Consider the following 14,075-nt stretch of genomic DNA (forward strand, 5'->3'; position numbering starts at 1 on the left):
ACGTTCGACATGAAATTAAGTCGCTTTAACTCGTGTCTTGCTGGGGTGTGAGTGTATGTGATCAAACTCAGTTCTGAAAGAACCGTCCTGACGTGAGGAATGACCTGCGATTTGTTTAAACATGAGGGAAGTGATAGACTGGCCAGATTGCAAATGCAAACACACAGAAGAACTGTTGCGGGGAATGATTGCTCTCGATGTGTTCGAGAAAAAGGCTTTGCTGGATTTTGGCAAGCGGCGTTACACACAAGAGACCGGCTCATGTTTCCACAGATGTTTATACAGGATTTAAAAAATAAGCCTTAGATGTTAGTATGCAGATATTGTTACTGAGCTAGAGAATATGTTACAATAATATGGGGAAAAAAGGTTAGATGGCATGTGAAATTGTCTGTTCGTGTATTTTATTCTATACAACAAAATACTCAACAAAATAATCTTGAATACACATGCAATTGTTGGCTACAGATCTAAAACTACCAGTAGTTTCAAAGGTAAAATAAGGTTAAATTACATGTTGAAAGCATGTAAAATTGTCTGTTTGTGTATTTTAGTCCATGATTTTTTAGCTTTGATGCTGTCTGTTTGCTTGTGTTATTCTAAAAGTTGACAAAAATAACTTTTAGCACATGTATAGTGTTTCTTTTTCATGAAAAGTAAACAAAATTATCTTGAATACACATGCAATAGTTGTTGGCTACAGATCTAAAACTACCAGTAGTTTCAAAGCTAAAATAAGGTTAAATGGCATGTTGAAAGCATGTGAAATTGTCTGTTTGTGGATTTTAGTCCATATTTTTTAGCTTTGATGCTGTCTGTGTGCTTGTGTTATTCTAAAAGTTGACCAAAATAACTAATAGCACATGTATTGTCTTTCTTTTTCATGAAAACTGAACAACATGATCTTGAATACACATGCAATTGTTGGCTACAGATCTAGAACTACCAGTAGTTTCAAAGATAAAATAGGGTTAGGTGGCATATGAAAGCATGTGAAATTGTTTGTGGATTTTAGCCCATGTTTTGTAGCTTTGATGCTGTCTGTTTGCTTGTAGCAATAGCACATGTGTAGTCTTTCTTTTTCATGAAGACTGAACAAAATTACCTTGAATACACATGCAATAGTTGTTGGCTAGTAGTCTCAAAGCTAAACTAGGGGTATCATTTTTATCCAACTAAAGGAGCCCAAACAATCCCAAAAGTCTCCCTTTTTAAAAAGTAATGTGATCATACCCGGTGAACTTTGAGGCGAGGATCCAGGCGAGCAGCGTGGAGAGAAACTGAGGCCGGGGTGGAAAGAGTGAGATGGAATATACGACATGATCTCCTCGTCAAACAGACTGCATGATAGAGAGGAAAAAATATTAGAATGCATGAAAAAACATATTTTTCGTATATTATTTATTTATTTTTAAATATTATATAATTAATAAAAATATAAAAAAAAATAAGTGACAAAAACTAACTGTGTTAACTGTTTGGAGAGTCTGACTAGGTGATTAAAGGGGTCATCGGATGCAAAACTAACTTTTCCATGTTGTTTGAACATTAATGTGTGTTGGCAGTTTGTGTACACAACCACCCTACAATGATAAAAATACACCCAGTGGTATTTTTTTAATCTTTAAAAGTAATATCCCCTTTTTAAAATCAGGTCATTCTCAGCTTCTTGTGGGTGTGACGGCACACAGACAGAGGCCCCTCCCACAAGAGTTGATTGACATGAGCACCTTACCTTAGCCCCGCCCTCACCAAGCTGAAACAGTCCGACTCCGACTCTGAGGTGTTCTGTTGTTGGATGCAATAATGAACATAGCAGTCGTCATTTACTCCTGACATCTGAGCCGCTGAAGATGCAGAGGATAACGTTACTTTCGTTCTTAAAAAGGAAAGCGCCGATCCCGATCTACATATGCATCTATGTTCGTACGAATCGTTCCTGATGCAGCTTCACCCACAGCAGAAATTAGTATAAAGGTTTTTTTAATGCATCTTCGCAAACAGCCTTTCTTAATGCGCTTGTTGGCAATTTTCGCCACTAAAAGCAGCTAAAGTAAACATTATGTCTCATAATCTCACATCAGAGAGGGGCGGGGCGAGCAGAGCTCATTTGCATTTAAAGGGACCATGCAATACAATGAGTTGAGTTTTCGCAGAGCTGATTTTGACAAGCTAAAAGGGTGTTTTTTTACACTCCTATTGAGAATTTTTAACCAAAGTATATTATAGACTTTTCATTAAGACCCTAAAGAATCATATGAACTTGTGGAAAATGGGCATCCGATGACCCCTTTAAGCCAGTTATAACTAGTCCTGTATGCTGGTTGATGTGAGTCATATGTTTGAGAGTAATCTGACTGCAAATAACTGGCACCAACTCAAACACTGGGGATTGTGTTCAAAGACACATATATACTACGGCCTGTCAAGTCTTGAGGTTTTGGTTTGAGCTAAAACACCAAACTCATGCATGATTTCCTGTGCCACACAGTGCAGTGGCTGTACCTCAACAGCATGACCAGGTCGGCGTCACAGGACAGCTTTTCAACACCCTGAGGACCTTCGGTTCTGATGTAATGGATTTTCTCCCTGAGAGAAAGCATGTAAACATTCACACAATCTCACATTTCCACTCTCGCTGACTTCTTTCTACACTGAGCAGCCTTTGAAAGGTCTGAACTAATGGAATGTTAATTGTTTTTAAGAGTAACAGTAAAGCACTTCACTGCTTCAACAGAATCATAGCGCACATTCAGGAATGCTTTTAAGATGATGATCGGCTCGCTGCATTAGTGCCACTGTTAATGCACGCTTAACAGCTAAATGCTGATTCACTCTCACAAACATTGTTTCTTAAGTTAAGTTAAGTTCTTTACTGTGTTCAGACTGTAACTGTATTGCCATATGAGCTTAACACTCCAGTGTTAGTTGTAAGACAGTGTTATTTTTGTATACACTATTATAGTATTTATTAATATTTTGAATTGCTTTTATTTTAATATTTTCCGTTCTCATTCTAATTTTAGTCCAAATTTTTGTAAATTTGTTTCCTGCTTTTTGTCAGTTTTTTTTTTTTATATTATTTTAGTTTTAGTAATTATATTACTTAATTTAACTTATTTTATTTCAGTTAGTTGCAAAGATTTCTAAGTTTTGTTAACTTAGTTTTACTTTAGTTTTTCATCTAATATTTTTATTTGTGACCCTGGACCACAAAACCAGTCATAAGGTTAAATTTTACAAAACTGAGATTTATATATCATTTGAAAGCTCAATAAAGAAGCTTTCTATCGATGTATGGTTTGTTAGGATAGGACAATATTTGAACAAGATACATCTATTTGAAAATCTGGAATCTGGGGGTGCAAAAAAATCAAAAATACTGAGAAAATCACCTTTAAATTTCTCCAAATTAGGCTCTTAACAATGCATTTTACAAAACTAAAATTACATTTTGATATTTTCATATTGATTTTTGGCATAATTTATTTTTTTAAATTTTAACTAATGTAATGTATTTTTGGCTATTGCTACAAATATACCCCAGCGACTTAAGACTGGTTTTGTGGTCCAGGGTCACATTTTTATTTCAAATCATCTTTAATTAAGTTAAAGTTTTAAAACTTTGTATTTTGCACTTTTGTCATTTTTAATGAATTTTAAAGCTTCAATTGATTTATATTTTTTTATGTTTAAACTTTTTTCATTTGATATTTAGATTGTATTTGTTATCATCTTTATTTTAGTTTAAATCATGTTGTTATGTGCTTTTTCCATTTAATTAGTTATTTAGTTAGTTATTTTATTTATTATTTATTTCTCAAATTTATTTTAGTTTAAGTTTTGGTCATTTTTTTTTTTATAATTAGCTTTATTGCTAATTATTTTTATTTCAGTATTTAGTAATCTAAAAACGTAATATTAAACTTATTTTATTTCTGGTGGTCAACATTTATTTCAACATTTATTTAATAATTTTATACTTTTCCATTTCAAATTTCAAAAATCAAATTTTATATTTTATTTTATTTTATTTTATTTCATCTTTCAAGTTAAGTTAAAGTTTTAGTAGTTTTGTTATGTAATATTTATATTTAGCTTTAGTTTATTTATATTTAAGTTTTAGTTTTAATTTAAAGAAACATGTCACAAGTTTTTGTTTTAAAATTTTTTAAGTGGATATTTACATTTTATTTAATATCAGCTTTATTTTAGCTTAAATAATTTTATGTGCTTTTGCCATTTTATTAGTTAGTTTGTTTATTTATTTCTATAAATATTTATTATTAACATTTATTATTAACATTTATATTTCAAATTTATTTTAGTGTACATTTTAGTAATTTTGTTTTGTACTTTTGTAATTGTATTAGTTTTTTTATATTTAGCTTAACTAGATTTTTATTTCAGTTCTTTTAGTCATTTTAATATGTTATATTGAAAAAATATTTCTGGTGGTCAACATTTAAACATTTATTTATTTAATTTTCCATTAAATTTTTTTTAACTTAGGTTTATATTTTATTTTATACCATCTTAATCCTAGTCAGATTTGATCAGTTTTAGTTTACTTTAAAACTTTAACTTTAAAATGCTATTTCTATCAGCAACCAAGCCCTCATTTAGAACTATTGATGATGTGAGACGGCTCACCTGAGTGCGTGATTCCTAGCGAGACTCGGCTGTCGTTCCTGCAACATGTCCAGTATGTTTGGTTGACGCAGAAAAGCCACAATCTTATCATTGTAAGCTAAAAGTTAAGAAAACAGACAAAAGCATAACAAAGAGTGACTAAAAGTCATATTGAACACATAAGACTGTATAATGGAGGCTCCAAAATAAGTCAAGGACAAACAATAATATAGTCAAAAAAATACAATAAAAACAGTAAAATTGTTAAATATTATTGTCATTTCAAATAGCTGTTTTCTATGTGAATATCTATTAAAATCTAATTTATTTATGTGATCAAATCTGTATTTTCAGCATCATTACTCCAGTCTTCAGTGTCACATGATCCTTCAGAAATCATTCTAATATGTAACATTTCTGATTATTATCAATGTTGAAAACAATTGTGCTGCCCAATATTTTTGTGGAAACTATGATACATTTCATTTTTCAGGATTCACAGATGAATAGAAAGTTAAAAAACAGCATTTATTTGAAATAGAAATCTTAAAACATTATAAATGTCTTTACACTGCAATGTCTTACATGGATTTTTTGTCTTGTTTCCAGCCCAAATATCTAAAAATTCTTAAATCAAGAAGGATTTTCTAGGCAAGTAAAAATTATTTTCTTGTTTTCATAAAAAAATAAGTCAAAATTAAGTTTTTGCTTAGAACAAGCAAAATAATCTTATTTCAAGCAGACAACTAGATTATTTAGTTTACCCCATTGGCAGATTATTTAGCTTGTTTCAAGCAAAAACTTACTTAATTTTGACTTTTTTTTTTTTTCTGAAAACAAGAAAATAGTTTTTACTTGTCTAGAAAATCCTTCTTGATTTAAGAATGTTTAGATATTTTCGCTGGCAACAAAAAACTAAAAATCTAAGTAAGAAAATAATTTTTTTTCAGTGTACTGTCCCTTTAGATCTATTTAAGGGGCGACACTGCAGGCAGAAAATTCAGTTTATTTCATGCACTTGTCACGGTTAAGATTTTGGGCTTTTTGGTTTTTCATAGTGTTTTTTCAGACTAGTGAAAAGAAAACATCTAAAAAAAAAAACACTGTTAAGTGTTTCTCTTATAGCACTTTATCTATTTGTGTCAACAGATTTAAATTACAATCCATATTTTTAAAGGCTGTTTTCTCAAAGTGAGTTTTTTCTCCTACACTGAGCCATAAATCTCCACTTCAGTAGCACTTACACACACCAAACTTTACATTTTTATTAATGTCTATATCCTGAAGGGTTTTACAGAGGGATTTGTTCATATACAATTTGCTTGATTTTATATAACATATTATTCGCCAAAAAATTGTAAAAAATATAGTGTTTCCTGTCCGTTCTTTTTCTGAATTATTAGTGACGAAATGAGATACCCCAAATCCCCTCCTTTAAAACATTTGACTCTAATTTGTCAAAAAATAAATAAACAATGTCATCCATGGCTCATTTGCATATTTAGACTACATTTTAGAAAACTTGTAATAGAAATAATGTTTGCAATTATCAATGTAATCAATCAACTGAGTAAGTAAGGTGATAACTATTAGTTACGTTTTTTACCCTATTCACCTGCAGTGTCTCGCTCTGATGAATAAAAGTATTTTTTAGTATAGTTTAGTATAGCGTTTTGGTTGGTCACCATCACTGACTGACCTAGAGGCACTGAATCGGGCTGGTACTGACTCCTGACGGCCGAAACTAAACCGTTTCCAGGTCTGCCAACCAGAGATGCTCCTCTGTTTCGGGACACTTCTGATGCCTGAGACAAAACAACACACAACATGAGCAACAATACAACCACAGCATGAAATCCAAGAGCTTCTGAGTGTTTTTTTGTGTGCATTACCTCTCCAGCGCTGTAGCTGCGCAGTCTCTGTAAGTGTTGTCTGTGCGTCAGGTGATTGGGCAGACGTCCGTTCTGAAGGGGAATCCTGGGGTCAATGAAGGTCGTCGCTCGACTGTTGTGGTCCACGAAGAACGACTACCATAACAAAACAGCACGCAAACAACATATTCATTAGGGTTTTCCCCCGCCTGTTTTATTTTTATTTCAGTTCAGCTCAGTTTTATTTTAGTTTATGGCGAGACACTGCAGGTGAATAGGGTAAAAAAATAACTAATAGTCATCACCAGTTGATTGATTACATTGATAATTGCAAACATTTTTCGTATTACAAGTTTTCTAAAATGTTAGGTTTAAATATGCAAATTATCAATTTTTTTAATGAAATATGCACTAATTTGCATACATTTCTAGTGCAAAAATCTATACACTGGATGAAGTCAGTTTCAAAATTCTTGTTTAATTTTTTTTGACATTTTAGAGTCAAAATGTTTAATTAGGGAATCACTCCATAATTCAGAAAAAAACAGAACAGACTGAAAACAATGCATTTTTGAATTTTCTTGGTGGAATAAAATGTTGCATATAATCAAGCAAATTATATATGAACAAATCCTTCTGTAAAACCCTTCAGGATATACACAAAAATAAAATGTAAAGTTCGGTGTGTGTAAGTGCTACTGAAGTGGAGATTTATGGCCCAATGTAGGAGAAAAAAAAGAGTTTTGAGAAAACAGCCTTTGAAAATCTGTATTGTAATTGAAATCTATTGACACAAATAGATAAAGTGCCATAAAAGAAAGACTTAACAGTGTCTTTTTCGATGTTTTCTTTCCACTACTCTGAAAAAAGCAGTGTTTCTCCCCTTAAGTCTTAGTAATTTTGTTATGTGCTTTTATCATTTTATTATTTATTATCAGTTTTATGTTATGCTAGTATACGCATAATTATTTTCGTTACTAATTACATTACTTAGTTACTTTTTATGGAAAGTAATGCATTACCTTACTTTTGCGTTAATTTTTAAATCTGGGCAGGGCTTGCTTGTTTATTTTTAATATAAAAAGTTCTATTTTTGTCAAATGTAAAAGCCTTTTCACACCAAAAGCCTCAGGTTTAGAGAAAAGTAAATTGATGTCTGTACAGTAGACCGCAGAAGAACAAATGTCAACTCTTTAGCAACTCTCAAGCAAAATCTTGAGTCATTTGTGCTTATTAGTATGGATGAATTGGATCATCGAAGGTCGGCAGCAAAGACATCGGTTAATAAAATGGGATTAAATACATAAAGGATATTTGTATTATTTAAAATATTTAATTATTGCAGGTTTGTGTAGAATTTCAGTGTTTTTATTCATTTTGAGGAATACTGTATCTGTTTTTTTAGTAAGTGAGATGAATTAATGCATGTTCTCATTTATTCTAGAACTAAAGTAACATCTTACTCACAATTTCTCTCAACATGGGGACAGGAGAGCTTTTAATCATAAATGAGGGGAAAGTAACTGGCGTTACTTATTTGAAAAAGTAACTCAGATATTTTCTTGTCAATTAAAAAGTAATGCGTTACTTTGCTAGTTACTTGGGCGTTACCCCCAACACTGGTAATGACACATAATTTGGATATTTTCATGTCTGGGAAAAATTTGGAATTTGAGATTTGGCTCAAAAAAATGAACAACACTGCAGCTTTTATAACAACAGGTCTATGTAGGACAAAGAAAACCCATATTCTGTTCTGAAGCAGTGTTTGTGTATGTCTGGAGGCGTCTGGAGGAGCTCACCTTGCCCTGCGGGTCTGTCTTGATCTCCCAGCCTCTCGGGAGCTCCAGCTGAGTATCAGCAAATTTGTTGAGGAAAGTGACGAGGTCGCGGTTGTGTTGATATCGCTCAAAGTTGCGTGCATCTCGCCGTATTTTCAGAATCATGTGCTTCAGGCAAGTGCTGTTAGTAAACATGCGATACGCACCCTGAGGACAAACAAGATATCTGAGTGTGTGTGTGTGTGTGAGTGAATAATAAAAGAACATGAACTGCAGAGACTCTATAAATAGTGAAAATGTACAGTTTTGAAGGATTTAGCATTTACAGAAACACATAATAAGGAATATCAACACACAAAGACCACATTTACATCATTTGCTTATATGAATTAATTAAGGTTCACATTCTGGTTAAGACTTCATCCTTAAAAAACAATCAATTAATAAATCAATCAATCAATTAATCAATCAAACAAACAAACAAACAAGCAGTTGCCTTGTTTTTTCAGTAAGCTATAAAAATATGTAATATTCTCTTAAAATTACCTGAGAAGTAATTAAATAAATTTTTTAAAATAAAATTTTACCTTAAAAAATTATATTTAATTTTAATATAATTAAATATATTTTTAATATAATTTTATACAGGAAGCAATTAAATTTTTTTATATCATTTTACAGATGTTTTTTTAATAGCTTAAATATTTTATTAAAAACAAAACAAAAAACAAAGCATTCTTTTTATTTCTATTTATAAATGCAGATTAATTTAAAAATGTTTAAATATCGCTAATGAAAAATAAATATACTAAAATGTGTTATACATTTATTAAATGTAAATGTATTTATTTAATGCTAAGCAAACTACCAATACATTCACATATTATGTACTCAATAAAAATATCATGCAATTGTACTTTTAGTATACTAAACTGGTATTTAAAGTTTGCTAAATTGCAACAACTAATTTTGTATTTAATGCTCTTTAATTGTGCGAAAATAGTGTTAAAGTGGAACTACTGCAAGTATTTTAGGTGCACTTGAAATATTTTACATTTAAAGACGATATTATTTACAGATCATACAATCCTCATCAATAGTGACATTGAAACATTAAAAGGCTTAATATTAAGAAATGTGCATTGTGCACAAGTAGTACTCCAAATAAGGTTCAATTAGAATTTTTATATCAGTAAGTCTTGAGTAATATGTCAGTAAATATGTTAATAGACATGAACTATACTTAGTATAAAATAAATGCATTTTAAATGTATCTAAATAAAATGCTGAAAATTCTCACTCCTTTTATTCCTTTAATCATTTTGAACTGTAATAAGCTAGATTTTTATGTTCTGAGAAGTCGCGATGAAACAGAAGTAGCGGTAGATCTTTTTTTACGTACTGTGATGAACAGATTATCTAAAAAATATGTAGGTTTCATTGGAAGTTATGATATTTTACAAGGCCAAAACAGAAGAAAGCAAGAAAAAAAAAAGAAAGAAAAAACAAACAAAAAGAAAGAAAGAAAGAAAGAAAGAAAGAAAGAAAGAAAGAACGAACAAAAAAGACAGAAAGAAAAAATTAACAAAAGAAAGAAAAAACAAACAAAAAAAGGCAGAAAGAAAGAAAGAAAGAAAGAAAGAAAGAAAGAACAAAAGAAAAAATGAACAAAAAAGAAAGAAAGAGCAAAAGAAAAAACGAATGAAAGAAAGAAACAACAAAAGAAAGAGATAGAAAAAAGAAAGAAAAAAAGAAAGAAAGAAAAGAAATAAAGAGAAAGAAAAAATTAACAAAAGAAAGAAAGAAAAAACAAACAAAAAAGAAAAAGAAAAAATGAACAAAAAAGAAAGAAAGAGCAAAAGAAAAAATGAACGAAAGAAAGAAACAACAAAAGAAAGAGATAGAAAGAAAAAAGAAAGAAAGAAAGAAAGAAAGAAAAGAAATAAAGAGAAAGAAAAAATTAACAAAAGAAAGAAAGAAAAAACAAACAAAAAAGAAAGAAAGAAAAAATGAACAAAAAAGAAAGAAAGAGCAAAAGAAAAAACGAACGAAAGAAAGAAACAACAAAAGAAAGAGATAGAAAGAAAAAAGAAAGAAAGAAAGAAAGAAAATAAATAAAGATAAAGAAAAAATTAACAAAAGAAAGAAAGAAAAAACAAACAAAAAAGAAAGAAAGAAAAAATGAACAAAAAAGAAAGAAAGAGCAAAAGAAAAAACGAACGAAAGAAAGAAACAACAAAAGAAAGAGATAGAAAGAAAAAAGAAAGAAAGAAAGAAAGAAAATAAATAAAGATAAAGAAAAAATTAACAAAAGAAAGAAAGAAAAAACAAACAAAAAAGAAAGAAAGAAAAAATGAACAAAAAAGAAAGAAAGAGCAAAAGAAAAAACGAACGAAAGAAAGAAAGAAACAACAAAAGAAAGAGATAGAAAGAAAGAAAAAAGAAAGAAAGAAAGAAAGAAAATAAATAAAGATAAAGAAAAAATTAACAAAAGAAAGAAAGAAAAAACAAACAAAAAGGAAAAAGAAAAAATGAACAAAAAAGAAAGAAAGAGCAAAAGAAAAAATGAACGAAAGAAAGAAACAACAAAAGAAAGAGATAGAAAGAAAAAAGAAAGAAAGAAAGAAAGAAAGAAAAGAAATAAAGAGAAAGAAAGAATGAACAAAAGAAAGAAAGAAAGAAAAAAGAACAAAAGAAAGAAAGAAAGAAAGAAAGAAAGAAAGAAAGAAAGAAAGAAAACATTTTTTTTCTCCAAGCCATTCTGACTTTAACAAATGCTATTCTTTTGACAATTATTCAGTTTTAGTTAATATTTTTGTTTTCACACAGCCCAAAATTCTGTCATATTTGTGTTTTAGAAACCAGAATATTGTCTCATATTTTTGTGAATGTGCTGATCTGATAAAGTGAGTAATCTGGTGTGACTAGTGTGTTATCAAACCCAACACACACAACCGAACTTCAGTATAATCATGAATATATAACCAATGCCTTATATTTATTAGAGCGAGCTCTTTGTGCATGGCCTGCATGAAATAACTTGAAACAGAATAAACATGTGTCTGAGAACACAACAAAACATTTGCAGCATATTGTAAAGAAGTGCAAGGGCACATCCGTTCCCACAGATCCACTTCTGTCTCAAGCGTGCTTTATCTTTGACTTGTTAATGTCTGTTCTCTGTCTCCTTTGCTCGTGCAGGCCAGCTGGAGAGCTTATGAGATCAATACAGAGGGAATCTGCAAATAGTTCAATCAATATTAGCCTTCAACTAAAGTGCAATCTACTTGTGGACAACGTCGCTTTCACTGATCAACGCAGGAACATCCTCACAGCACTCTGGGTCTGGACTGACCGAAGCAAATAAATTTGAATCTTCTTTTTTCAAAACAAAACACTAAATGTATAAGAATACAGATGAAAACCTACATTTGAACTCATTGTGACTTACGTAGTTAGCATGGAGGACAGTGAAGAATTCTGGGTGGGTGACGAACTTCACAGCTGGAGACTGAAGCAGCAGCGTGACGTTCTGATTATTCACAGGAGATGAAGGACCTTCCCTTCTCTGATCTACAAACATTAGAGAATAGGATTAGTTCAACAAAAAATTATAAATTGATTAAATTATGATTCAGTTTGTTCATCAGATTTGTAGAAATGCGTCATTCCATCACTGTCTCACTAATGGATCCTCTGGAGTGAATGGGTGCCGTCAGAATGAGAGTCCAAACAGCTGATAAAAACATCACAATAATCCACAAATACAATCCAGTCCATCAGTAAATAAAAAAAAAAGACAAAAGCTCAGACAAATCTATCATTAAGACACTTTTAATCGAAATGTGAGTCCATAATCCATAATGACGTTTGGTCTGAATCAGGAGAGAAATCTGCACAGATCAAGCACCAAAACTGCTACTATGAAAAAGAAGTTTATTCAAGTGTGCTATTAGTATACTTCTTTTAAACTAAAAGTAGGAAAGTATACTTTCAGTTTACGTTTATGTACTTCTCAGAAATATACTTAAAGTAACATTTTGGTATACTTAACTTTAAACTTAGAAAAAGTTAAAATATATTAGAGCTCTACTTGTGCTCTGAGAATCTGTGTTTTCATTGTTATACGCTAGGAGCGCTATTAAACATCCTCTGGACAGAATTTCCAAAACACAAGAAGAAACCGAAACAACAGATGCTTCCAGATGTAATCTAACACAATCGTCAGACGTAAAACAGCATCAAACCCATAGATATGGAAAACTGTGTAACGTTATGGAATCAAATGTCGACCCGTGAAGAGGTAATAATGACTGTCAAGCTTTGGGATATTGATCAACTTTTTATTTATCATGAATAGTTTTTTTAAGCTTTTTGTTCAAAATTTCAATATTTTTTATTTATGAAACTTACCCACATTTAAGTGTTTTTTAAAAAAGGAATGCATGAATCTAGAATAAAATGTTTTTGTTTACAAGCAGATACCCTGTTCTTTCTTTTGATGTTTTGTGTGTTCAGATATTAATTTAACAAAATATTCAAATTGTATTAATTTTGGGAAATAGGGACAAATTAGTATACTTAAAATATGATATAGATTTAAAGACTTCTGAGTATACTTGCAGTATAAAACTACTAAACTAGTAGTTTACTGAGACTGTACTTCAAAGTGCACTAAAAATGCATAAAAAAGTATTTAATTAGTAAACTATCAGTATACCTATATTCACTTTTAGTATACTTGTAGTACAAACTGAAAACATAGATGTAAACTAGTTGTGTACTCAAAGTTTACTGCTGTTATACTTAAAGTATGCTTGAAAGTATACGTTTATATACTAGAAAGTGGGCCAATTTAGTCCCAAGGTGTATTGAAATAGTACACTAAAAGTATACTACTAGTACACTGATATTTGTATGCTTACTTAAAAACATACTTGACCTTTACTTAAGTATACTTAATAAAATAAACTTGAAGTTTACTTCTTTTTGGTAAGGGTAAACCGATATGTGGCTGGATTTTGATGTGAGAGACAACAGGAGATGGACTTTTTCACTGGAAGAAGCGTTATTATGGATTATAGACTCGTATTTTAGTTAAAATCATCTTAATGATGGATTTATTTCAGCTTTTGTCTTCTCAAGTTGTTAACTGATGGACTGGAGTGTATTTGTGGATTGTTGTGATGTTTTTATCAGCTGTTTGGACTCTCATTCTGACGGCACCCATTCACTCCAGAGGATCCATTGGTGAGCAAGTGATGGAATGACACATTTCTACAAATCTGATGAAGAAACAAACTCATCCTAATCTTAGATGGCCTGAGGGTGAACACATTTTCAGCATTTCTGGGTTATTTCTTCTTTTAAGTTTGAAACAGTATAGAATTACTAATCAATAAATGCATCCAAGTTGGAGTTTATAAAATCATTTATTTTGGATCTATCAGCTTCTTCAAGTATTCACTTTCTGGTCGAATTACAATTGTAAAAACACATTTTTCACTTGAAATAAAAGTAAAAATCATCTGTTTTTCTTGGCAGCAAACTCCTCTACAGAGCTCTGCAGCTGCTCAAAACTCAAAAACTCAATTTATTCTCATCAAACACAGTGTCTGAAATAAAGGCCAACCTAGAGCTTGTGGTGTGGTTTCACTATCTGTGTCTCCACCGCCGTTTCTCTCAGGTCCGCGACCAGCTGGTTCATCTTCGGTGGCCATCGTCCTCTGGATGTTCTGATATCTAGTGACAAAACTATCATCATTCTTAAAGAAAAACAATGTACTGTTTA

At 31.0% G+C, this 14,075-nt stretch overlaps 1 protein-coding gene across 1 annotated transcript in view; it reads right to left on the reverse strand.

Moving 5' to 3' along the window:
* The window catches only part of hecw1a (HECT, C2 and WW domain containing E3 ubiquitin protein ligase 1a), a 78,709-nt gene that overhangs the window by 7,649 nt on the left and 56,985 nt on the right, over window positions 1-14,075 (reverse strand). Inside the window, exons 13-20 of the mRNA XM_073830533.1 lie at window positions 13,917-14,026; window positions 11,736-11,857; window positions 8,306-8,491; window positions 6,525-6,659; window positions 6,332-6,437; window positions 4,654-4,750; window positions 2,506-2,589; window positions 1,234-1,340 (exon numbers count right to left, since the gene is read on the reverse strand). Of these exons, the coding sequence (XP_073686634.1) occupies window positions 1,234-1,340; window positions 2,506-2,589; window positions 4,654-4,750; window positions 6,332-6,437; window positions 6,525-6,659; window positions 8,306-8,491; window positions 11,736-11,857; window positions 13,917-14,026 (947 nt within the window). The remainder of the gene's footprint in view (window positions 1-1,233; window positions 1,341-2,505; window positions 2,590-4,653; window positions 4,751-6,331; window positions 6,438-6,524; window positions 6,660-8,305; window positions 8,492-11,735; window positions 11,858-13,916; window positions 14,027-14,075) is intronic.

This window comes from Garra rufa, chromosome 24, assembly GCF_049309525.1.
Source record: "Garra rufa chromosome 24, GarRuf1.0, whole genome shotgun sequence".
NCBI lineage: Eukaryota > Metazoa > Chordata > Actinopteri > Cypriniformes > Cyprinidae > Garra > Garra rufa.